Source organism: Dromiciops gliroides, chromosome 4, assembly GCF_019393635.1.
Source record: "Dromiciops gliroides isolate mDroGli1 chromosome 4, mDroGli1.pri, whole genome shotgun sequence".
Lineage (NCBI taxonomy): Eukaryota > Metazoa > Chordata > Mammalia > Microbiotheria > Microbiotheriidae > Dromiciops > Dromiciops gliroides.
The window spans coordinates 289,387,220-289,414,948 of NC_057864.1; the positions used below are offsets into that span (position 1 = coordinate 289,387,220).

The window sequence follows — 27,729 nt, forward strand, 5'->3', positions numbered from 1 at the left end:
GGTGGGTGTTTGAGTATCTGCTAAATCTCATCATTTCATCACAGACCTATGATTTCATTGCCTGCGACAATGGCAGGTTAAGGGATTTGCCCAAGGCCCCAGAACCAGTGAAATTAATGTCTTCTTGGCTCTGAGACTATTTATCTTTTCATTATAGCAGGTACTTTCCCCAATATTATTAACTACCTTTGTACTTGGTTAAAAAACATGCAATACAGATGAATTTCACTTTAAACTACCCTGAAGTGTACTGATATGAATTTACACAAAATAAATGGTTTCACAAAAAGCCTTATTTTACACAATGATTTCAATAGCAATTTTCTCAGTAAATACACAATTCAATTTATTTACCCTTAATGTTTGAGGAGCTCCAACTAGATACTTTACATACTTAAAGTCCATGTTGACATGACAGTAAATGAGGAGTAAGCTTGTTGAAATTTCATGATGAGAAAATCCACAAAGCTAGGTTACTCTTCAGGCTCATTACATAATCTAGGAAGTTGAGGGGTATAGTCCTTGACCATCTTAGGAATTGGAAATCTTCTTACCACAAAGACCAACTTAGGGGTTAGATGGGAAGACTGGCCTTAGGAGAGGGGTGTTATGGGAGCCTAGTAGTAGGGCTAGGAGAAAGAACAGGGATATGCAGGCCAATGGACTACAAAATGTAGAAATAACAGTCTCCAGAATTTTAAGGGAAGGAAGCATCCCTCACTCAAGGAAACTAGTTTCCTGGACAAAGTCCCAGACACCCTGCCCTAGTTATGACTCTGGTTCCAAGATGTTGGGGACAAAGTCTTCAACTATAACTCTCACAATCATCATTATTATTGATACTCTTGGTCTTAGTATCAGACCTTTTCATGGATCATGATGGAGAGAAAGAAGCGTGAAATGACAGCCCCAATTACTTATTAAACAGGATTAGTAGCAACCTTTACTACATGGCTTTTCCCATCACCATTAACACTGACCCTCTGGTACCCTGTCCTGATCAACCAATAGTATCCCACATAATTGACACTTCACGTTTTCTATTTCTAGCAAATGCCCACCTCCAAACTCCTAATACTTGTGATGTGGAGTTGCCATTTGCCAAAGTGAAAACTATTTGACTTAGTTTTACCTTTCCATAGTCCCTATCCCCTATATTCCTTACATACATTGTCTGTCACACACACATACTCCCCCTGTTCAATTTTTAATCCTTACATGGGGTTTGGGGGGCCTGTGCCCCAAGGCTCTGTTCTGGGCCTTTTTCTATCTACACTCTCTCCATATTTCATAGATTCAATTATCTTTTTTGTAGATGACTCCCATATTGATATATTCAGCTTTAATTCCTCTAACAAACTCAAATCACAAACTATATGTATACGATCCACCTGGATTTTAATAAGAATTTCAAAAGCAATGTGCCCCAAAAGATACTTATTTTCTTTGCTAAACCTGCTCCTCTTCATTATCCTCCTAAATTACTCAGATTTTTAAACTCAGAACTCCAAATCCTCCTTGATTCTTACTTCTCCATTCCCGCCCCATCCCTCACCTCGATCAATTGCCAAGTTCGGTCAGTTCTACCTCTTTCTCTTACTTTCACTGATCATCTAGTCATTCATTCTATCTATTCATTTGATTCATTCATGGGTGGTTTTAGTTACCACCCTACTTCAGGCTTTTATCGCCTCCTGCCTAAACTATTGAAATAGCTCTAACTTGGTCTCCCTGCCTCCAGAATTTCTCCTCTACTACCTATTCCCATAGCTGCTAAAATCATCTTTTTAAGGCACAAGTCTAAACGCACTAATATTAGGCTCAACTCTCTATAGAGGCCTATCGCCTCTAGGATAAAATACAAATTTCTCACATACAAATCCTTCTGGTAGCTTCCTTTTTATCCTTAGTTAACATTACTGCCCTTTGTTCCATCTTCTAACAAAACTCGCCTCTTTCCTATATTTAGCATTTTATTTCCAGTCTCTGTGCATTTATTTGTACAACATATACACCATGCCTAGAGCGTCTGGCATTTTTGTCAGTCTCGGCTGGCCTCTCCTCTTTTCCTTCTCTATCAGTGTGTATTCTTCCCCCCAAGGCCCTCCCCCACCACACTCACCAAGAATGGATGCTTGGATTTATTTTTTCTTTGAATATATTAGCAACTCACATTTATATAGTATATTTAGTTAAAAAGCACTTTACATTTATTCTTGTTTGATTTTCATCATAGTCTAGGGAGGTAAGGTAATAATGTAAGGATTGTCCCCATTTTACTTAAGAAGAAAGTTATGGGCACAAAAGGGAAGAAACTCACCCCAGGTGGCATACTTGGTGAAAGAACCATGACAAAAAGATTCTTTGACCCCAAATCCGATTTTCTTTCCCTGACACTATATTCTGTTTTCCTTCTCCAGCTTCAATTATCTCTATATTGAATTGAAATACTTTTGTACTTGGCTCAGACAATAAACAGATGATTTTTTTCTTGCCTTTTTTTTAAGAGAAAAATTCAAATGTCAACACAGTAGAAGAATCATTAGGAATACATTAGAAGAATTAAATTCTAGGCCTTGTTTTGTCACTAGGTAGTTGAATATGGACAAATCAAAATTTTTCTATGCTTTTGTCATCAGAATAACACAACATTGGATTAGATGACATCTAACGTCCCTTCCAACTCTAAAATTCTCTTTTATTCTTCCTTATAAAATACTTTTTAATTGATGTGCTTTTTATATTATGGTCAGTAGGCTTTAAAAAGTTTTTTTGAGTCTATGCTATATTTATCAAAGTTTATAGCTCTCTTAGAGTCATGCTTTGAATCTGATATCATATGCCTACCATATCCTGGACAATGAATCATAATGACAAGGCTATTTTTTGGTCACAGCAGATCATCACTGAACACAAAATTGTACTTGAATGGAATATGAATATTATACATTTCTGTTGACAAATTAATTTCTTTTCAAAAAAATATTTTTAAGTTCTTAAAACAAACTATCACCAATGTTGTTAATCCATTTATTCCTTTATATCTACTTCACCTTCTACATAGTATCTAGGTATTTTTTCTAAAAACAATTCTAAGACCGTTTCCCATTATAACTTGCATATACATATATAATTCTGAGCCTGATTTCCTAAGTTGTTAAGTCTGTTCCAGTAATTTATAAGCCAAATTCTCATTTCTCTTTCCAGCATAACTGTTAACATCACACTCTAGTTAGAGAGGTTTTTTTAATTCCTATGGTTTAACACATCAATTACTTTTAGAATTATAGACTATATTTTGTGATATTTTAACCCCCTTTTCTAGTGATGTCATTTTATAGGAATAAAGGTAAAGCCTGTGCTTAAAGAAGACTGAGACTCCTTCCCACCCTTCCTTTTTTAAAAAAGTCTGTGCAAGTCTCCTCAATTGGAGTATGTATTTAATCAAAATGGATCTATAACAGTTTTTTCAATGTCCAAAAAAGACAACAAATGTTATCTAACAAGAAAAATACAGCAAATGTCAAGCAGGCAAGCAGATAAAAGACAAAAATTCAACAGTTTCATGATTGTTTTCTCTTCACTTTTTTCTTCATTCTCACCCATTAAATAACTGATAGTCATCCCATCCTATCCTGATGCCTTACAGCAGCCAAAGATGACCCTAGGTTGTACCAGAAGTGTTGGATCTATAAGGTTTTACTAAATGAACAAAGCTGTTTTATAGCTGCACTAATAACAACCTGAACTACCATTAGAGGTTACAGGTCTGGACTTCACTTAAAACAAATAAAAACAAAACAAAACTAGTTTTACCTAAGAAAAATGCTAAAATTCTGACCAAGATAGGAACTAGGGACTAGAAATAAGGTCATATAGTAGATTAAATAGAACTTTTATACTTTAATTTTAATCTTCTCTTTGGCATCTTTTGTTTGTTTGTTTGGTTGGTTTTTGTTTTTTTGGTGAGGCAATTGGGGTTAAGTGACTTGCCCAGGTCACAGCTAAGTAGGTGTCAAGTGTCTGCTTCACACTGTTAGTGAAAGTTCCTGAGGCTGAAAAATAGTTGCCCTGGGGCTCACTTGGAGGTGATGAGTTTCTTTTGACTTCTTTATTTGGTCCACAGGCAACAGGCATATGGATACTGTCACCATCAGACGTATAGTGAATCCTTTCCAGCCAGCCTGGTTGGATCCGTTAGAGCTCACACTCTGCTGGCCAGGGATACATTCACACCACTAAGAGGTAGTGTAGTTCAGAACAGAGGGAAGAGCACTAGCTTCCGAATCAGATGAACTGGCTTCAAACTATGCCTCTGAAACTTACTATCTGTGTGACATTGGGCAAGTAGCTTAAATGACCTGGGGCTTAGTTTTATCTCCTATAAAATGAGAGAGTTGGATTAGATGACCTGTAAAGTTTCTTCTAGCTCTAGAACTCTGACTTTATGAACACTGGTCCTTTGTATTTGTGACATTTTAATTTGCATTTTAGTTCTGGCCCTTTTTTAGTTCCAATAAACAAACAAAATTTGGTGATTTGTTTTACCAACTTCCTTTGTTTGGCTAACTATGGCATAACTTACCATTACAAAACAAATAAATACTAGAAAAAGTATACACTATGACTAGGTTGGGTTTATAGCATGAATGCAGGCTTGGTTGAATATACAGGAGACTACAAATATTATAAACCATGTCAATAATATTGAACAAAAGGTCAGGATGAGACATCTTTTCAGCCCTAGACAACGTAGGAGGTCAAGAGGGCTGTGACACTGGGGTTGGTGTCAGCCTGGAGCACACATGGTGTGATAGCCATGGGCTTTAGAGGTGGCTATGATAGTAACAGCAGATGCTTCAGGAACTCGCAGCCCAAAGACAGTTTAGGGGGTCAGACAACTAATTAGAAAGAGAGTACAGGGGACCCTGAACTGGAACTGGGCACAGAACATTGCTGCATTGTCCATGCACAGTTTGGGGTCACAGTTTCAGGGACAAGAAGAGCACTAGAGCTTGTGGCTGCAGGGGAAAAATTGGGACACTAATGCACTGTTGAAGTTATGAAGTTATGAACTAGTCCAACCATTCTAAAGAACAATTTAGAACTATGTCCAAAGGGCTACAAAACTGTGCATACCCTTTGACCCAGCAATAACACTCTTAGGTTTATATCTCAAAGAGATCAAGGAAATAGGAAAAGGAACTATTTGTAAAAAATATTTATAGCTGCTCTTTTAGGCAAACAATTAGAAATTGAGGGAATATATCCATAAATTAGGGAATGGCTGAACAAGTTGCGGCATATGATTGTAATGGAATACTATTATAATATAAGAAATGATGAGTAGGATAGTTTCAGAAAAACCTGGAAAAACTTATTGAATTGATGCAGAGTGAATGAGTAGACCCTGGAGAACACTGTTCACAGTAGCAGCAATATTGAAATGATGGTCACCTGAGAAAGACTTAGCTACTCTGATCAACACAATCACCCAAGACAATTCCAAAGAAATTATGATGAAAAATGCTTTCCATCTCCAAAAAAAGAACTGATGGATTCTGGATGCAGATCAAAGAACAATTTTTTTAATTTTCTTTTTTTTTTTGGCCAGTGTTTTCTTTTGCAATATGACTAATATGAAAATACTTTGCATGATTTCATATGTACAACTGATATATTTCTAGCCTCCTTAATGGGTGGGCAAAGACATGGAGGAAGAGAGAGAATTGGAAACTTGAAATTTCTTTTTTTTTTTTAGTGAGGCAATTGGGGTTAAGTGACTTGCCTAGGGTCACACAGCTAGTAATTGTTAAGTGTCTGAGATCACATTTGAACTCAGGTCCTCCTGACTCCAGGGCTGGTGCTCTATCCACTGCACCACCTAGCTGCCCCAACTTGAAATTTCAAAAAAAGGAAATGTTAAAATAATAAAATGAAACAAAAAAATCAGGATAAATGAGAATCTATATGTGCAAGAATTTAAAGAGGGTTGGGGGGGGACCTATAAATTGGAAAAAACATTGGGAAGGTAAGTTCACCTAGCAAAGAACATTAAAAAAAAACCCCACAATTTCAGAGAAGTACGAAGGAAACGGAGAAGGAAGTACAATGGGACAAGGGAAAATAATGAATTGTACTTACTGAGGTTCCTCAGAATTAAACATTATAGTATTATATATTTGAGGTTTATATTCCATAGTAGGAAAAGTGAAATGAATAATAATTCTACTTTCACCACCAACTAGGTAGATATGCCTTTATGGTTATTGGTGGCTTCTTCTTAAACTTTTAGAAGAATACACAGTCCGTATGTGTTTCAGTCTAATAAAACAAACAAATCTAAGAGCAAACATTATATATGTTAAAAAGGGTAAAGCAAGGATGTCCATTAACATTAACACTAACACTCTTCAACATAGTACAATAAATCCTAATTACCTCTAGCCAAAAGACAAGAAAAAAAAAAAACTGAGGCGATAAAGCACAGGCGAAAAGAAAAACAAAACTATCTTCTGCAGATTCTTGATGATGTACAATTCCTAGAGAGTCAACTAAGTTAATACAATTTGGGCAAAAATTTAGGATATAACATAGATCTGCATAAATCACTAGTATTCCTATATATAACCAACAAAATCAAGCAAGAACAGCCAGAAAGAGAAATTCCATCCAAAAATAACTACAGAAGCTATAAAATACTTAGAAGTAAGTTTTCCAAGGTTCACCCAGTAACTATATGATCTAACTATAAGACTTTTTGTAGAAATAAAGACAGATCTAAATAGCTGGGGATATATTAATTGCTCATGGGCAGGTTGGGCCAATATAATGAAAATGACAATACTGTCCAAGTTAATCTAATTTATTTATTCAGTGCTGTATACCAAAAGGCCCAAAAGAATATTTTATAAAGCTAGGGGAAAAATTATAAAATTCAACTGGAGGAACAAAAGGTAATAAATCTAAAGGGTAAAAATTGGGTGGGGAGGAGGGAGTGGGAAGGAAAGGAGTCTTTAGTACCAGATCTTAAAATACATTTGATACATAAGGCAGTAATCCTTAGAAATTATTTGGAACTGTGGGAGTGGGGAGGGAAAGCAGAAGGGAGGGAGAGACAGAGAGAGAGAGAGAGAGAGACAGAGACAGTATTTCATAAAGCCAAAGAGTTTCCCCAGTTATTTGGGTAAAACTATTTGACAAAAAGTTCTAGCAAAACTGGATAGTAGTCTGGCAGAAATTAGGTTTGGACCAAGATTTCACACCACATACCAAGATAAGCTCTGAACAGATACACTATTTAGATATTTTAAAAATAATATAACAAACAAATCTGAGAAGCAAGGAAGAAATTACCATTTGGATGTGAAGAGAGAAAGAGTCTACAACTAAACAAATGATAGGATCAAACTAGATAAAATGGACAACTTTGATTACACAAAATTTTAAAGTTCTTGCACGAACAAATCAAATGTAATAAAAACTAGAAAAGCAGGTAATTGGGGGAAAAATCTTTGCAACAAGTGTCTCTGATAAAGATTTCCTTTGCAAGATATGTAAGAAACAGATTCATATTTGTAAGCCTAAGAGCCACTGACCAATAGATAAATGCTTAAAAACATGATGAGGCAATTTTCAAAGGAAGAAACCTAAGCTATCAACATCATACAAAAATGCTTTAAGTCACTAATAATTAGAGAAATGCAAACTGAGACAACTTTGAGGTTCTCCCTCACACCTACCAGACTGACTGGCAAATATGACAAAGGAGGAAAATGGTAAATATTATGGGGGCTGTGGGAAAACAGGTATAATAGTCTACTTCTGGAAGACTGTGAACTGTTCCAGCAACCTAAAAAGCAATTTGGAGCTATCCTCATAAAGTTATCTGTTAATAACTTTCTTTTAACCTAGCTATACCACTATTAGACCTATAACCCAAAGAATCAGCTCTTTTGTGGCAGCCAAAAAATATAAACTAAAGTGCTGTCCTCTTAATGTATAAAGACTAAACAAATTGTAATACATGAATGTAATGGATAACTCTTTTCACAGGCAATTGGGAAGACCTTTATGAAATGATACTAAGGGAACTGAACAGAACTAGGAGAACAATTTTTATAATGATAACATTATGGGAAAAAAAAACTTTGAAAGACTCTAGAATTATGATCAATGCAATGATAAACCATGAATCCTCCCAAAAAAAAAATGAAGATGAAATATGCCACTCATCTCCTGATAGGGAGGTGATGAACTTCTGATGCAGAGACAAATATTTTTTTTTTCTCTTTCTTTCTTTCTTTTTTTTTTAGTGAGGCAATTGGGGTTAAGTGACTTGCCCAGGGTCACACAGCTAGTAAGTGTTAAGTGTCTGAGGCCGCATTTGAACTCAGGTACTCCTGACTCCCAGGCTGGTGCTCTATCCACTGCGCCACCTGGCTGCCTCAAGACAAATGTTTTCAAACCTGGCTCATGTGGGGATTTGTTTTGCCTGACTGTGTAGCTATGTATCGAGAGATTTGTTGTTGTTGTTTTTTTTAATTTGTCTAAAAGAAGGAGATAGTATAGAAGGGACATGTTAATTAATAATGTTTGTTTCTTAAAAAAAAATAGAAACTAAATGAATACTAACACTTGGAGAATACTTATTCAGACATATAAGACAGGTAGACAATGCTGATTTAAAAAAATACAACTCACTCTGCTGCGTAAACAAATAAAGTTAAAGTGCAAGGTGCAATAATTTAAATTAACTTCTCCATTAGAATACTTCAGAACTATTATTTTGGAAACTAAACCATCACAAATAGCTTACAGGTCAACAATAATTTCATTAATCCATTTTTAATGGCTAAAAACAAACTTTTGATGTAAAAATATTATCATTTATGAATATCCCTAAAACTCACTTCACATTAAAGAAAATAGTAGTTTTAACTATTTTTAGAAATTTTGTTGCCATAACAACATCTTTCCAGTGGAGTTATTCATCAGCACAGGAAATTTTAATTTAAGCATTTATGAATTTCACTGTTTTCTGGAGAACAGTCATTTCCTATAATTACCAAATTAATACAATAAAAAAGTATATGCCTAACATATTCATATATACATATACATGCATATATACATATACATATATATAATATTACGCACATATATTTAAACCATTAAATACTGAATAGATTTAATTTATATTATTTATTCTGGTGTTTCTATTTGCCATCTAGAAAAGCTAACTGGCTCTCTATAGCTCTACTTCCTCCCCAACAGAAGCTGACATAACAATCAGTCTTGCCAGTTCCTTTCTACATTTCTCTTCTTGCCCCATCTTCATTAATATAAACAGTTTTCCTAGGGTGAAGACAATCTGTGGCACTTAATTTGAATCCTATGTTGTATTAGCCAAGCCTCTTCTCAAGGCCTCCCTTTCTTCATCTATCCCAGAGTCAGTCATTCATTGAATCAGTTCTTTTCAAAGGGCATCTTGCCCCTCAACTCTTAGCACTGTGCTGGCAACAATTTAAGTGCCTTTGGAAACACCAAGGTGTATCTTGGCAAATTCTTATGTTTATAGGTGTTCTTTAGAGTTATTAATAGGCAAAGTATGGCAAAGGAATGTACTTGATTGTGATTGTCTGAGCTAATGAATGACCCCAGTGAAAAGGTCATATACCAATAAAAGTATTTTCAACAGAAAACGTGAAACAACGAAAATGTTTATTAAAAAATGTTTCAAAGGTTTTCATTTTAACTACTAATCCATTTCCTTTTCAGAATGTGTATATGTATGTGTTTTCAATGTCTGTGACTAATCTGAAAATTAAATTCAGATACACTGTTCACTACCCATGTTAATTTACAAATCCTAAAACTTATGATCCTATGATCATTCAAACAATTCTCCTGTGATATGATCTCAAGACCCTTCACTCTTCCTGGACAGAGATGGTCATATCCTTGTTATCACCCACAAATATTCCACTTGGAACTCTGATATTCCTTTGCTTGATGACAATCTGTTATCATTCTATCTCTCCTCTGCCTTACATCCTCAAATATTATTCTTCATAGTCACCTTACCCTCCAATCCCCTGACCTCTCAGTTCTTTCCCAGGTCATTCATTACCCCTTCTACCTTTTCCTCCTTTTTTTTTTTTTTTTTTTTTGGTGAGGCAATTGGGGTTAAGTGACTTGCCCAGAGTCACACAGCTAGTAAGTGTTAAGTGTCTGAGGCTGGATTTGAACTCAGGTCCTCCTGAATCCAGGGCCGGTGCTCTATCCACTGCGCCACCTACCTGCCCCATCTCCCTTCTTTTACTTCACCAGTTTATACCCACCCAATCACTAAGCCTTGCTAACTGGACCAATTACAAATTTCTTAGATAATCTCAACTGTGATGTCACTGCAGCAACAGTCTTTTTATGGCACAGTGGATAGAACATTGGACTTGGAATCAGAAAGATTACTCTTCCCAAGTTCAAATCTGGCCTCAGACCAGATTTGACCCTGGGGCAAGTAACTTAATCCTGTTTGCCTCAGTTTCTCATCTGTAAAATGATCTAGAAAGGAAAAGGCAAACCACTCCAGTATCTTTGTCAAGAAAACCTCCAAAGGTTCAGAGTCAGACACAACTAAAACAACATAACAATCACAAAATGACTCATTATCCCACTCACTACCAAGGCTTTTTCCAACCTTCATTCTTCTTCAGACCACCCAGAGATTTCCCTCTCCCCTTTTTGACTAAGAACTTCGTGTCATATTTCCCTGAAAAAACTGAGGCCATTTGCTGAGAACTTCCTCAACTTAACATATGATAGGAGGCCTTTATGGTCCTCCTCGACAAGGTCATTTTACAGATGACAAACTGAGGCAAACAGGGTTAAATGATTTGCCCAAGATCACACAGGTCATAAGTGCCTGAAGGTAGATTTGAACTCAAGAAGAGGAGTTTTCTTGATTTCAGGCTGAGCAGTCTACGCACTGTGACACTTTGCTGCCCCTTCTTACTTCTCTCCAGTCTGGCTTCTGACCTTGTAATTCAATGAGAACTAATCTTCAGAAGTACTAATGATCTCTTAATTGTTAAATCTAATGGCCTTTCTCAATCTGCATCCTTCTTAACTTCTATGCAGCCTGTGACACTGTTGCTCACCTTCTCTTTGCTATTATTTTCTCTCTCTGTTTTCCAGACAGTATTCTCTTCTGACTTTCCTCCTACCTGTCTATCTGCTCCTCCTCAACTGTCCTTTGCTGGATCTACATCCAAGTCATGCCCTCTTCTTGGCACAGGACTCTGCTCTGGGCCCCCTTCTCTTTTCCACCTATACTATTTCACTTGGTAATCTCATTAGCTCCCATGAATTCAATTGTTCTCTATGCTGATGATTATTAGAAAATGTACTTATTCAGCCCTAACCTCTGGGTTGACCTCCAGGCTCACATTTCCAACTGTTTATTAGACATCAAGAACTGGATGTCTCTTAGACATCTTAAATGGAACACGTCCAAAACCAAACTCATTATCTATGCTCCTAAGATTTCATATCTTCCTAATTTCCTTATAATTGCCAGGGTACCACCATCCTCCAAGCCACCCAGGCTTGCAATCTAGTTTCATTTTCAACTCTCCACTGGTCTCATTCATTCCTCATAATATCCATGGGGTTCCCAAGTCCTGTTTATTATAACTTCATAACATCTCTCTCTCTTTTTTTAATAACACCTCTTATATGTCATGCCCCACCCTCCTCTTCTTTTCTCTCACACTGCTACCATCCTGGTACAGGGTGTCATCACCTCGCAGTGCCCAGTACACAGTAAGCATCCAACAGTCAGCTGATACCAAGATTACTGCAATAGCCTTCCTTAAGACTTTGCCCACTCTAATACACCTTCCATTCATTTGTTAAATTTATCTTACTAAAGTAAAGGGGTGACAATGTTGCTCCTCAACCCCACCATGCCCCATAAACTCCAGTGATTCCTGACCACCTCTGGTATCAAATAGAAAATCCTCTATTTACATTCAGAGTCCTTCATAAAGTGGCTCCCTCCTACTGTTCTGGTTTTCTTTCACCAGGAACACAAACTTTGCAATCCAATGACACTGCCCCCACTGCTGTTCTTCTTACAAGTTATTCCATCATCTAACTCTGTCTTCCATGCCTGGAATGTTCTCCCTCCTCATTTCTGCCTCCTGGCTTCCCTGGATGCTTTAAGTCCTAGCTTAAATCTCACCTTTCACAATGAGCCTTTCCAAATTCTCCATAATTTTAGTGCCTTCCCCTGCTGATTATCTCCAATTTGTCCTATATATTTCTTGTTTGTATACAGTTTTTTTTTTAAATGAGGCAATTGGGGTTAAGTGATTTGCCTAGGGTCACACAGTTAGTAAGTGTCAAGTGTCTGAGGTCATATTTGAACTCAGGTCCTCCTGATTCCAGGGCCAGTGCTTTATCCACTGTGCTACCTAGCTGCCCCCTATAGTTGTTTTCATATTGTCTCGGCATGAAACTGAGCTAACTCCTTGAGAGTAAGTAGGGACTGGTTATTTTGTTGTTTGTTCTTTTTTACTCTTGTTGATTCCCAGAACTTAACACAGTGCTTGACCTCTCTCAATAAACCTATCTTTCTATGGCTTGGAGACTTCACCGTTTCTTCTTCTTTGTCGGACTTATCTTAGACTGCATTAGGTTTTGTGTTTGACAAATCATACTGATGACTCAGAGTGAGCTTGCTGTCTATTAAAAGCACTAGATCTTTTCTAGATAAAATATTCTATACAGTTATGCAGACCCCCATATACTTTGCATTTATCCATATTATGTTTTCTCATACTAGATTTGGCTCAGTGTCTTAACCTGTCAAGACACCTATAATTATTACAGGACTTAGCCAATCTCACATAGCTAGTAAAGGTCAGAAGTAAGACTGAAAACTCAGGTCTTTCATAATCCAAGCCCAACACTAGTTACTATACCAGCTTGCCTCTAAATGAAAAAAATAAAAATGAACAGACTAAATGGAACACAGGACTGCAAATGACTGATTCTACAAATCTGGTATTTACTTATTGTTAACCTCAAAAACAAAAGATTTGTATATTGGATTTTAATTCAATAGTGAGTCTTAAAAAAAACTGCTGTGTATTTAGCATGGATTTGTGATGCTTAAGTATATTAAAATATTTTACAAAAATCCCTCACCTTCTGGAGCATCTGCATCACATTTCTTTGGCACAGGTAGTGTATAGTTCCCTTTGTGGTCAATATTTGTTGTATTGCCCTGGAGGAAGAAGAAAAAAAGTTAGTATACTACTTTTTAAATGGAATATTATATTTCTCATGATTTTAAAATGTTTTATCAGAAATGGTTTAATCTGAATGCCAAATTTCACAAATTTATTTAATAAAGATGAGGAAAAAACCATCAACGTATCTTTAACAAAAGAACTACTAATAGAACAGGAGCTTGAGGAGTTCTGATAGAATACAGCTAAAGAGGCAAAGCGGCTAAGTGGCTCAGTGGACAGAGCAATAGGACTGGAATCAGGAAGACCTGAGTTCAAATTTGGTCTCAGACACTTACTAGTTAGGTGACCCTGTACAAGTCAGTTAACTTCTGTTTACCTTAATCCACTGGAAAAGGAAATGGCAAGCATCTCCACTATTACTGGCCAAGAAAATCCCATGGATAGTACTGGTGTGCTTTGGTCCATGGGGTCACAAAGTCAGACACAATTGAACAACAGCAATAGCTGAAGTAGATATCCTATATAAGTCACTGTAACACAATAATACTATATAATGACACCACTGGTTCTATGTATTGTTATATGGAGTTACATATGATTAATGTAGAACAAGTAGTGTTTACATAGCAGCCTATTTCAAGTTTACAAAGTTTGTCAGGCATTAGCAATCCAAGACAGAATGTTCTAAGGCAAAAATTCAATAGCACAAGGGCCATAGGCAAATGATAGAGTAGGCCAATTTTTTTTTTTTAAAAACAGCATCCTTTTTCCCTTCCTAAAATTTCTTGTTGCCAATTATCTTTAGCTTGGCTCCTCCTCTGTCTAACCTTGCTAAAAGAGATAATATCTCTACAATCCTTTGCAAACATTAAAACCCTATGCAATTATCCACTATTTGCAAGCCCACTGCAGTACCTTATGAGATCTGACCTCTCCTACAATGCACCATTCTCCAAAAAGTAACATTCTTTTCTGGTAAAGTCTTACCACAGACTTTCCATGAGTCTTTAAAAAGTAAAGTGATTCTAACACAGACACAGACACAGACACACACACACACAGAATAAAGTGATTTTGATCAAAGTAATTTACACCAAGGTATGAATACCTGATATGTAAATGAAGTGGAGAGGTGGGGGGAACAGTGGGAGGTCTATAAAAGCTAAGTAGAACTCCTATTTTATGTCCTATTATGTGAAAGGAGGAGCTACTTCCAAATTGGTCCCTAAGAAGGAAGAAGTAAAAGAAATCCAATGAGAGACATTTCATTTCAAATTAAGAGTTTATAGTTTATCTTTAATTACTATTCCAGACAGTCTACAGAGATACATCCAAATGGGTAATGACTAAAGAAATTATGTAAATGAATATAATCAAATATCAATGTGTCATAAGAAATGACAAAAAGGACTGTTTCAAGCAAGACTGAGAAAACTTGTATAAACTGTAGCGTGAAACAAGCAGAACCAGAATAAAATGATAACTCTGAAAGACTTAAGAACTCCCATCAATACAATGACCAAGCAAAATTACAAGGAGTCAGGATGAAGCAAGTTACCTACCTCCCAAGAAAAAGGTGATGGACTCAAGATATAGATAGTTAATGTGGAAATTTCTTTGCTTTACTATGAATATCTGTGACATGGGTCTCATTTTATTTTTCAACTCAAGGGAGTAGATAGGAGGGGGAGAGGTACAGATAGGGTAGCCAAAAAAATTTTTTTTTAAAGAAGAGGGTCATTGAAGCATTTTTTAAAAATGCACAGCAGATATCAGAAGGAAGGGCAAAAAGAAATACAGATAAATAGGGCAGTGTTAAATTATATGTTAAAATTATATATTTTTAAATGAAAAGCAAGCTGTAAATAATAGATATTTATAGTTTCATGTATAATGTTTTTCTACATTTATGGGAATGTCCGTTTTTGTTATGTTTAAAAGAAAAAGATAAATAAATAAAAGATCCTTCAGTCAAATATTTTCAAGTTATTCAGTATTATTCAAGAATAGATTCCCTGTGCAAATGAGAGTTCAGTTATATCTAAACAGTTTAAACTGAAACTTCCAAAGGAAGAAAAAAATGTAAGTAGTTATCGTTATTGTGGAAGACCAGAGAACAGTAAATCCCTTCCCAGCATCACCATGCACATATCCTTCACTTTCACCCTCTGATTCTTAACACCTCTTCATGTGTTGTCCTTCCCCATTCAAATGTGAGATGCTAGAGGTCAGAAATTTGTTGTACGATTATTCCTTCTGTACACTTCCACATCATGTCTTTCCCTACCACAGTTTCAATATATGGAGGGTTGGCATAAAAAAATTAAATGGGAATTTTTTGGCAGTTTTGTGGAAGCTGCAGATGACACACAAAGCTTAGCAGATGACACAGAAAAAAACTTAGAAACTCAGAAAGGCAGTAAACATATAATATTGTATAAAAGAAACATATTTTATATTTTAATATTATAAACATATCTAAATTTTACAATAAGGTATAAATGCCCCATAAAAGAAAAAGAAAAAGAAAAAAAAAATAGACTTCTCTAGTATGAAGGGAGGGCCAAAAAGTTTTACTTCGATTTTCCAGATTGCAGGAGTGCTACACCCCTAACCCCTGCAATGTAGAAGAGATAACTCCTTTTATCTTCTCTCCTTCTCTCTCCTGCTCCTCCTTCTCTCTCTGAAAATATCCAATGTAAACAGTGAGTGCTAAGATATTTTCCACCAAGTTGTAGTAGGGAGAATGGAGGTACCATGGATCAATGTCAGATTGACCTTAGAATTATCTAGATACAACAAAGTAAGATATTGTTGACATTTTTTGGTTCCTCATGATGCAAAAAGCATCATGAAGACTGAATTTACTAGCTGTGTGACTCTATATGAAGTCATTTAACTTTTCCGAGTCTCAGTTTCCTTATCTATAAAATTAGTGTTGTACTTGGTGGCTTCTAAGGTCTCTTCCAGCTATACATCTAAGTAAAAATAATAGATCTAAAAATATAAAAGACTGTACAAATCACCTGAAAATAAACTACTTTAAAAAACTCAGGGTTGCACCTCACATGGCACTTTTTACACATCTCTAACATAACATTTTATTATCTTTGTTTTTGTTTTTTTGTGGGGCAATGAGGGTTAAGTGATTTGCCTAGGGTCACACAGCTAGTAAGTGTCAAGTGGCTGAAGCCACATTTGAACTCAGGTCCTCCTGAATCCAGGGCTGGTGCTTTATCCACTGAGCCACCTAGCTATCCCCCATTTGCTTATCTTTGCATGTGCCTTATTTCCCTATTAAAGTAAACCCTTTCTCCTTCCTAGCACCTAGCAGTGTTCTGTGTACAGGGAGATTTTTAATAACTGGTTAAATCAATCTCTCTCTCTCTCTGTCATACACACACACACACACACACACACACACACACACACACCATGCTAAAAAAGATTTAGTGATAACACAGAAAAGAATGAGGACAGCAACCCAAAAATGATCTCCTTAATATATAAATCTTGAAGCATGACAGAGAATACCATGGCAAACTGACAGAACCTACCAGACAGCAATAATATAGACTTGTTGTGAATTAAGAATTCACATAGAGAACCGAAAATGTAAGGAATATCTGGTATAGAGGTTGCAGTGCTATGATATCTAGTGAGATTTCTGAAAAGATTCTATTGTCACTAATTTCAAGAAAAAAAGGAAAGCTGTGGTAATTTTTGCACTATCTCTTGATTGCTGCTAAGTTTAGAGACCTTGTCAAAGCCCTTTGAAACCGGCCACACTTGACAACAAATAACATTTATGGCATCTTTCTACTATGTAATACATCTGTCATGGAATCCATTTCATAATACTACCAACCAGCCAATCCCTATAATACTGATTAAGTTAATTCAAGGAAGCTACCCTCAAGAACGGAATATGCTTTTTTCCCCCCCTTTTTTAAAGAATGGAATATACTAAATGAAATCTAATAAAGATGTTGAAAACACAGTAGATCTTATTGGTGTCCATCAAAGTCCAAGAGAGGAATTATGTTCAATAGTCTATGAATGGAAATAAGCTTGAACCTAACAAGTAACAAGATTTAGTCTAAATTTGTATTTTTTCCCCAGGACACACCTCTAATCGAACCCATCCTTTCTACAATATCCCTGGATTCTTTTTCAAATCCTTCATTGATGGGGAACACTATACCTCCTGAGGCAGCCTGCTTTGATTTAATTCTAATTGTTAGGAAGTATCTTCTTACATCAATGGTCTCCAAACTTTAGGTAGCAATATATCCTCATACTCTTAAAAAAACAGCAAAAAAACCCAACCCTGTCATGCCTCTCTTTTCATAGAATAAACTATATAAATTACTTATCTCAATTATTAATTTATTATTACTTTAATAACAGACTTTAAAGATACTATAAACTAGAACAGATAGATATTCCTTTAAAATTTCCATAAACATAAAATAACCATTAAGCATGTACAGCTGCCCAGTGAAGCCATTGGTCCCCAGGAGCTTATTCAGGCTTCAAGGAGTCCCAGTCTCTTCTGTACAATGTGGTACAGAATTGTGGGATGGAATCATGTGGCAGAGACCCAGAGGGAATTCAGGCTCCAATAATCCTAGGAATACTTGGTCTAACCTGATGTTCTGTAACATGAAAGACATCATGGTGTGGTGGATACAGAGTTCACTACAGAACCAAAAAGAGCTGAGTTCAAGTCTCTCCTCTGACACAAGCTGGCTCTGTGAACCTGAGGAAGTCACTTGACCTCTCTATGTTCTAGGACAGGGTTTCTTAACTTTTTTTTGTTTGTGACCCCTTTTCACCCAAGAAATTTTTTGACCTCGGGTATATAGGTATATAATTTTTTCCCATCCCCATATTCAGTTATGTGACCCCATATATGGTCACAACTCACAGTTTAAGAAGCTTTGTTATAGGGAACTCTCTAAGACTCTAAATTGGATAGACACTCTAAACTGACGGGAGGCACTTCCTCAGTGAGAGTTACCTACACAGAAGAAATTATGATGTGTGTTGGATAATTCTGTTTTTCACCACAAAATTTCTGAAAAAGTGGTATCCTGAATAATACTGCACTTTGTAATTTTTTTTCTAACCACTAATTGAGGTAGTTATTTTGTCTTCCTGACAGCTATTTCAAAAAATCCAGTTTCAAAGAAATATTATGTTACAATGGTTGTAATATTTACTGTCATTTTGTTTGAAAATCAACAGAGAGTGGGGCAGCTAGGTGGCGCAGCAGATAGAGCACCAGCCCTGGAGTCAAGAGTACCTGAGTTCAAATCCGGCCTCAGACACAAGTCACTTAACCCCAATTGGCCCACCAAAAAAAGAAAGACAGAAAGAAAGAAAAATCAGCAGAAAGTTCCTTTACATGTAGCCAAAACTGAATAAGATTTTCAGGTTCAAACATGTGTTTTGACATTTAAAACTATCACTTTAACTATTTTTTGTTTAAGTGGAATAATATCAAATGTATCATATTTATCCATATTTAGAAATATCTAGGTCTTTATAAAATGAGAATTGTATCTCTAGATGAATAAAGCGGTGAGTAATCAAATCTTTACTTTTTGATTGACCTCACAATTGTACAGCAGGCTTTTTTAAGGTTGGGAAACATGCAAGAATATTCTGTAAATGTTTGCCATAGTTCTAATTTTTCATAAATGCAATAATAATAATTTTAATTAATGTAACTTGTCTTTTTGGATCAGAATATGAATTTGAGAACTTTGCACTGATTTAGAGTATTTTTTAAAAAATCTACCAAATACATCAAGTTTCAGGATAAAATTATTACAAAAGGAATTTTTTTGTTTCATCTTTATTATTATCACCAAGAAAATGACAATTTCTTCTTTTAGCTTGAACACCCTTTAGTGTAACATAGCACAAGAAAGCCAGCGTATTTCATAAATTTAAGGTGGATCCTATCTCTGCTCCTAATAACTTCAAATAATTTTGCCAAGAGAAGTTTTCATAAACTTTATTATTCTCATAACAACCTGAAAAAATGTTATATCTTTGCTCATATTTCTTGTTCTTTCTTTTTTCTTTTTTTTTGTGGGGCAATGGGGTTTAAGTGACTTGCCCACCAATTGCCTAGTGATGTCAAATGAGATATATCAAACTCAACATGTCCAAAACAGAACTCATTATAATCCTTCCCAAACACTGATCTTCCAAACTTCTCTATTTTTGTCAAAAGCACCATCACACAGCTAATGTCAAGTGTCTGAGGTAGAATTTGAACTCAGGTCCAGGGCCGGTGCTTTTATCCACTGCGCCACCTAGCTGTCCCTTTGCTCATATTTCTTGAGACAAGTCATCATTTGGGAAACATGTAACGCAACCAAATTGTACAAGGGACTTTCTCTCTTTCTCTCTCTCTCTCTCTTTGGGGGTGGGGGGTAAGGCAATTGGGGTTAAGTGACTTGTCCAGGGTCACACAGCTAATAAGTGTTAAGTATCTGAGGCTGGATTTGAACTCAGGTCCTCCTGACTCCAGAGCCAGTACTCTATTCACTGTGCCACCTAGCTGCCCCGGGGACTATATTTTTTGATCAGTTATCTCCTGAACAGCATTTCATCCTGACGTCAACTAAGCTCTGCCAGTTCAAAATCCAATATAATTATAGCATGTTATTTCATTTTCATTTTTACAAATTCATCAATTACATTCCAAATTCATCTTACTGTGTTCACTACCAGCAAAAGATTTGCAAAGTTATACTGCAATATGTAATTCAATGAGTATCTTTTACTACATTTGCAAGGCAAAGTGGAAAAATCTTAGAGTCACAATAAATTGATTGTAAAGGTCTTCAAAAATTGGGCAGTTCTCTTTTGCATCATATCATTTGCAAGATGAACGACTTGAAATTGCTTTACATATTAGAGAGAGTTTAAGTGGAACAGTAGATACAGGAAGACCTGAATTCAAAGCCTACCTCAGACATTAATCACATGATTGGGAATGTGACTTAATTTTTCTGTGTCCATATCCTCATATATATTTATCTATAAAATGGAGTTGGAATTGATAGCTTCTACCCAGAATCCCTTCCCACTCTAAATCTATTATGCTACAAGTCATCACTGTTTCAATTATATCAATAGTCACAGGTAACACCACTGCCCAGGATACGAGTTACATTTTTCCTATCTAACAATGCTTTTTTTTATTTAGAAATTTTGTACATTATAGAATAGAAGCAATCCTTTTGATGTCCTAGAAATGGATTCTGAAAAAAAGTTTATTTTTCATTATTAAAAGTATGTAATTTTATCTGGAAAAATTTTTGTCTTGCCAATGTATTCTTTTTTTTGTTTTTGTTTTTGTTTTTTTTTAGTGAGGCAATTGGGGTTAAATGACTTGCCCAGGGTCACACAGCTAGTAAGTGTTAAGTGTCTGAGGCCGGATTTGAACTCAGGTCCTCCTGACTCCAGGGCTGGTGCTCTATCCACTGTGCCACCTAGCTGCCCCGCCAATGTATTCTTAATGCTTAGACATCTTTTTTTTCATTTATTAGGTTTTATGACATCTGCAGCTACTAAAGCATTCATTGAAAGTAAACATCAGTCTAAAAATCAAAAACAGTACTTGTGAATCCCAGTGAGAAGTATAAGGAATTCTATTTATGGATTTGTACTTTTTTTTTTAAACTTTGTTTCTCAATTTCTTCAACTTAAATGCTTCTGTAGTTTTTGCCTGTACTAGCGTCAGGTGTTTTTGTTGATCTTCTCTACTAACTATTTATGTATTTATCATAGAGATTTTCTTTTTAAAAATTATAAAAATTTAATATAAATAAATTTAAATTTAATCCTTGAAAATGTATGTAGCCATTATCTAACACACATATGACTTCATTTTCATATACCATATTAGTGGCTAGGTAGTACAGGAGAGAGTCTAGCCTTGGAATTAGAAAGACCTTCTTGAGTTTCAATCCTGCCTCAGGTCCTTTACTAGCTGTGTGACTGAGTCAGTCACTTAACCTTTCTCAGTTTTAGTTATCTCTTGTAAAATGGGAATAATGTTAGGAAATATATTACAGGACTTTTGTGAGGATCAAAAGAGAAAATATGTGTAAAGTATTTTGCAAACCTTAAAGCATTATATAAATGCTAGCTATATAATCTCTAGTTATTAATTAATTACATTGCACTGCATTTCACAGTCTGATAAAGTGAATTTGCTGTGCTGGTCTCACTTTTGTTTTCATATAGAGAATCAGAGGCATTTTATTGCGTTTTGGGGAGGCAATCGGGGTTAAATGACTTGCCTAGGGTCACACAGCTAATAAGTCTGAGGCCAGATTTTTTTCATTCATTCATTAATTTATATTTTCGAGGTCAGATTTTAACTTAAGTAAGTCCTCCTGATTTAAGGACCAGTACTTTTTCCACTGCAACACTTAGCTGCCCCAATAATAATAGGTATTTATACACAGTAGAATTAAAAATTGATTCCTAGAGATCTAGAAATACAGACTTAGTCTCTCCCCTGAGCTTCAATCTCACATCAACAATTGCCTAGTGATGTCAAATGAGATATATCAAACTCAACATGTCCAAAACAGAACTCATTATAATCCTTCCCAAACACTGATCTTCCAAACTTCTCTATTTTTGTCAAAAGCACCATCATTATTCCACTTCCCCAGGTTTATAACTTCGAAATTATCTATCTTCTACTCTTAAATTTCCCTCATTCTATTTATATGATCAGTTTTGAAATCATGCTATTTCCATATCCACAATATCTCTGGCGTCCAACCTCTTTTCTTCACTGATATGGCTACTATCTAGGTCCATTCTCTTATCATTCATCTAGATTATTATGACTTCTTTCATTTGTTCTCTGTTTCAAGTTTCTTCAGTTCATCTTCTCCACCTTCCTTAAATACAGATCTGATCAAGACACTGTCCTCCTCAATTAAGTAAAGGGGCTCCCTATTGTCTCTAGAATCAAAGAGCTTTTAAAGCCCCATACAACCTAGTCCCAACTATCTTTCCAAGCTCATTGGAAATTATTTCCCCTATCAGATTTTATAATCATGTTAAACTTACCTTCTCTTTGATCCTCACAGTGTACACCACATTTCCCATCTCCATGCCTTTGAGCCAGTTGTCCCCCACCCCCCATACTATCTCACCTCTGCCTTAAAGAATTTCTCTATTCCACATTCTCTAAGCCTTTCCTGATCCCTTCAACTGTTAGTACATTCCCTTACAAACCACCATGTATTTTACATACTTTCTTGTTTATTCTTCAAATTCTGTATATAAGTCCTTACTGTCTCCTCTGTTAGAATGTTAGGATTTCTTGTGAGTAAGGATTATGTTATTCTTTGCACTTGTATCTCTAGTGCCTGGCACATGGTACATTAATAATGGTTGATTAAAAAAAAATCCAATGATATTGACCATTGCTTTTTATCTTTGATTCTTGTACAGTTAAATACACTCTTTTCCTCCCCATAGTATTCCTAGTCAGCTTTGCTTTATTCTGAGTGTTAGAGTTCCTGATACTTCTTATGGGACAGTGACATTCATTTGTATTCAGGATGTTACCTGCCCCTGCTTCCATCTTCCATATATTTATCTAAGTTGGCTGAATTCCCTGCAAATTCATATTATTTTTTTGAGATAGCTCCTCTCTTTCCTCCTTCAGAATTTCCTCCTTAAGAATTTCTAATTCCTCTTGGGCAGACTTCCCCCTATAGTATGATAGAGTATTGTGTGATAGGGTACAAGATCCTAGTTATTCTTTCTCTTAATCTTTTTGAAATATGTTCTCCAAAAACCAAAAGTGCACGTCATTATATGCCTCGTTTTCCTCTTCTTTCATGAATTCTAAGACAGAATGGTCACATCTTTTCCACTACATAGTTCTCAAAAATTTTAGTTCAGCAACCAATTATTCTTTATTTGGTCATGTCAGGTAGAGGGTAGCAGTTCCCCATATCACTTTCTCTGTCTTTGAAAGAACCAAGTTACCACAAAGGCAAGCCAATTATTTAGCTGCTCTGATTTTGGCAGAGGGAGGCATCTAACAGATGATTGGACAGTTGAAACAGTCTAACACCTCTATAGCATGCCTACAGGACAGGCTCGTGATCTGTCCTGAAGTCCTAGTTATCGCCTACTTTAGTCTAGTTTATCTGTAGTCCACACTACGACAAAAAATAACACTAGTTTCTCTATTATATTTATCCACATGCTCACTGCCTCAGATTCCATAAATCCTCAAAAAAGAAATCTTTCTCTTCAATACTTTGAGGCACCTTTGATCTCTGGCATGTCAACAGTCCAAAAACACAGATCTACACACCTCTCATTCATGTCTGCTTGTACTGTACAAATCTTCCTCCTGTCATCTTGTAAATTTATAAGCAGGAATCTGCTAAACATGCTGGCAGGGTGGGGGTTGGGGGTTGGGGGTTAGGGAGTAGTAGGGAAAAGGAAGGGCTTCTTTAAGAACTCCTGACATTTGAATGTATACCAGTGAAATATATATGCTGTCCATCAATGACCACCCAAATTTTTCCTTCAATTATATATTTCTGATGATCCACTGTTATGGATTTATGGGAAGACAAGGAAAAAAGTCACATGATAGAAAAGCCTTATATGGGAAGCAAATATGTATGTATCACTGGTAATAATATCAACATCAATGGCGTAAGAGATTCACTTAAGTAGGAAAAGTGACTTCATAGAATGAAAAGGTAAGGATGGGGTGAAATCTCTCAATGAAAGGAATACATACATTACCAACATCAAATTCACAAAAATGCTCAAATCTATCAGTACATTAAAGATTTGTTAGTTCATTGTTGTGGGCACTCCTACACTTATGAAGATTATAATTTAAGTAGCTAAGTCTGAGAGAGTTGCTTAAGTTTCAAAAACGTTACATTACTCATGGTCAGATCAGTATTTGTTTGTTTGTTTGTTTGTTTTAGTGAGGTGATTGGGGTTAAGTGACTTGCCCAGGGTCACACAGTTAGTAAGTGTTGTGTTGTGTCTGAGGCCGGATTTGAACTCAGGTACTCCTGATTCCAGGGCCGGTGCTCTATCCACTGCGCCACCTAGCTGCCCCATCAGATCAGTATTTGTAAGAGCAATGTAAGAAGGCTTATAGAAATAATGAAGAAAATGCCTATCTTTTTTTGTGTGTGTGTGTGAGGCATTTGGGGTTAAGTGACTTGCTTAGGGTCACACAGATAGTACGTGTCAAGGGTCTAAGGTCGGATTTGAACTCAGGTCCTTCTGAATCCAGGGCCGGTGCTCTATCTACTGTGCCACCTAGCTGCCCTAGAAAATGCCTATCTTGCGCTATCACTGGGTCATTTCACTGCTATCCTCCTATCTTCTCTGTGTTCCCTTCTAAAGCTATTCATTTATCACCTTAACTTCTAGCCATTACATTTTGTTCCAGTCTTCCAGGCCAATAGTCCTATGTTGGCTTCCCTTCACAATTCTTTCTGCTGTACTTCATCAGTTTAACTATAAGCTATCCTTTATTTCCCAATCCCTTTCTTTCTTATCCTATAACATTATTTACTCCTTCCCAAATGAAATCTTGGGTTACCCCCACCACTGGCTACTTTACTTCCTTCTCAAATATGTTGCTAAATGGTGCTGGAGGAAATCTCAAAACTAAGCTGACTGAGTAAAGTATACATTTATGTTATAATCTTAGCTGGATGTTTGCTGCTGCATGGCTTGTTTTTATTGTTCCCTAAGGGATTATTGTGAATCCTACAGCAGTTGAAAACGTTATCTTCCCTCCCTCTTCAAGCCTCCTGCAGCCTTGTCCCCACCAACCAGCTAAGAACCTTGCCTCCTAATTTGGAAGGGACCAATCACAAGGTCCTTCTCCCCTACTTTATATTTCAAAACCTCAGAAATTATCCTCTATTTCTCCTCCCTAGATCCAGTCTCTGACCAAGAGGCAGACTTTGATTTCATCATCTCCTGTTTTCTCTGGTAGCTTATTCCCCCAAATCATTTGTTCTCTCTTTATCTTCAATATCTCTTAAATCTATAGCCCTTTCCTTACTGCTTAAAAACATTCCTAAGTCACCTTCAACTTAAAAAAACTTTCCCTTGACCCTGCCATCCCCTAGAACTATTTTTCCCTTTCATAGCCAAACTTCTAGAAAAATGTCTACTTAGAATCTTGATACAATATTACGAGAAATTATTAAGAAAAACTGTCCTGAAGTTCTAAAACAAGAAGGCGCAGCCAAAATAGAAAATTCACCAATACCCACCTGAAAGAGATTCCAGGAAGAAAACTGACAGGGATTTCAAAGCCAAGCTCCCAGATTAAGGAGGAAGTATTAGAAACAACAGGAAAAAAATAACAATTTATTATCATGGAGCTACAATAAGAGTTACATAAGACCTAGCAGCTACTATGCTGAAGGGCTAATTGTAGGTCTTATAATACTATATTTTGTAAAGCAAAAGAGTTGGGGTTACAACCAAGGGCAACTCACCCAGCAAAGTTAAATACAATCCTGAATGGAAAAAAAAAAGAGTAATTATCTCATATAAATGAGGCATAGGAAGAAAAATTGATAAAGAAAAAACTGGTAGGGGAGGGCAGATAGTGCTGGAACGTTATTCTCATTGGGAATGAGTTACATATATATATATATATATATATATATCTAGAAGGGTATAAAAGTCTTCTAAGTTCAGATAGAAACAAGAAGACAAGGGGACAGGGTAGAGGAAGAGGATAAGGGAGGGACTCTAAGAGGGGTGGGTAGGTTAAGGAATAGGAGGGTAAGGTAGTGGGTAGAAGTAAAGCAGGGAAGTGAGGAGGAATAGGAAAGGGTAAGGATAGTGAGGAAAAATAGGAAGGAGGAAAATACACAACAAGTAATTATAGCTTAAAATGTGAATGGGATGAATTTACCCATAAAACAGAAACTGACAGCAGATTAAAAATTTGAATTCAACAATATGTTGCTTTCAGGAAATCCTATAAAAATTAGGGATACACACAAAGATAAAATAAAGGTCCAGAGTATAATTTATTGCATAAAAAAAGCAGGGGTAGTAATCAGGATCTCAAAGTAAAAGTTAAAACAGATTTAATCAAAACAAAAATATGAAAACTACACTGTCAGCAATATTATTCAATACTGTTTTAGACCATTTCAAAAAACTAAATACTATAAAATACCTGATATTATACCTGCCAAAACAGACACAGAAACTATATAAAATAAACATATAACATTTTTTATACAAATAAATTCAGAACTAAATAACTGTGGTAATATTTCTTGTTCATAGGTAGGTAAAACCAATACCATAAAAATATGACAATTTAACCTAACTAATCTATTTGTTCAATGTCACCCAATTTAGTTTCTAAAAAAGTATCTTACTGAGTTAGAAGAAATAATGACAAAGTTCATTTGGAAGAACAAAAGGTCGGGTATTTCTAAAAAACCAGGAAGGAAAGATGTAAAGGAAATAATATTCAGCAGTATCAGACCTTAAACTATATTATAAAGTGAGAACATTGTTGAAGTATAAAATGATAATTTTGATCATTTCAAATTAAAATTTTCTTGTATAAGTAAAACCTATGAAGCCAAGAATAGAAGGAATGCAGAAAAGTGGGATAAAACTTTCATAGATGGGGGCAGCGAGGTGGCATAGTGAATACAGCACCGGCCCTGGATTCAGGAGGACCTGAGTTCAAATCTGACCTCAGACACTTGAAACTTACTGGCTATGTGACCATGGGCAAGTCACTTAACCCTCACTGCCCTGCCAAAAATAACACTCCCCCCAAAACAAAAGAATACCTTTCATAGACAATCTCTCAGGATGTGATTAGGTTGAAATATTGCTATGGTATAGGAAATGACAAGCTGGCAGATTCAGAAAAACATGGAAAGACTTGGACCTATGGAGGAAGGTGCTATCCACCTTCAGAGAAACAGATGACAAATGGAAATGAGCAAAGTATGTTCTTACATATGTGTGTGTGTGTGTGTGTGTGTGTGTATGTGTGTATACTTTTACAGGCATCTATTGTGGTAAAAATTATTTGTGGTAAAGATTAATATAGAAAGTTTTAGCTGAGTCATTTGGGAGGGGCCACACCTGGCCCACCCTGAGATTATGTATGCTACTGAGAAGGACCTCCCTTTTTGGGGAGGAAAAACTGAACCCCAGACAAAAGGGTGTTTAGCAAATCTTTTGCTTTTGGTTTTTGGTTTTGGTTTGTTTTTGACTTTTGTTTCTTTTTAACTCAATTTTGTAAACTAAGTGACTTTTCAAAGACATTTTAAGTATACGCTGTGCGTGGGGCCATTGGGCCTCAGAAGCTACCACAATTCTTTTTTTTTTTTTGAGAGAACCATGAGGTTTTTTTTTTAAGATCTTT

At 36.0% G+C, this 27,729-nt stretch overlaps 1 protein-coding gene across 1 annotated transcript in view; it reads right to left on the reverse strand.

The window, feature by feature from the left end:
• The window catches only part of LMBRD1 (LMBR1 domain containing 1), a 198,061-nt gene that overhangs the window by 14,318 nt on the left and 156,014 nt on the right, over positions 1–27,729 (reverse strand). The window contains 1 exon segment of the mRNA XM_043963134.1: positions 13,216–13,294. Within this exon segment, the coding sequence (XP_043819069.1) occupies positions 13,216–13,294 (79 nt within the window).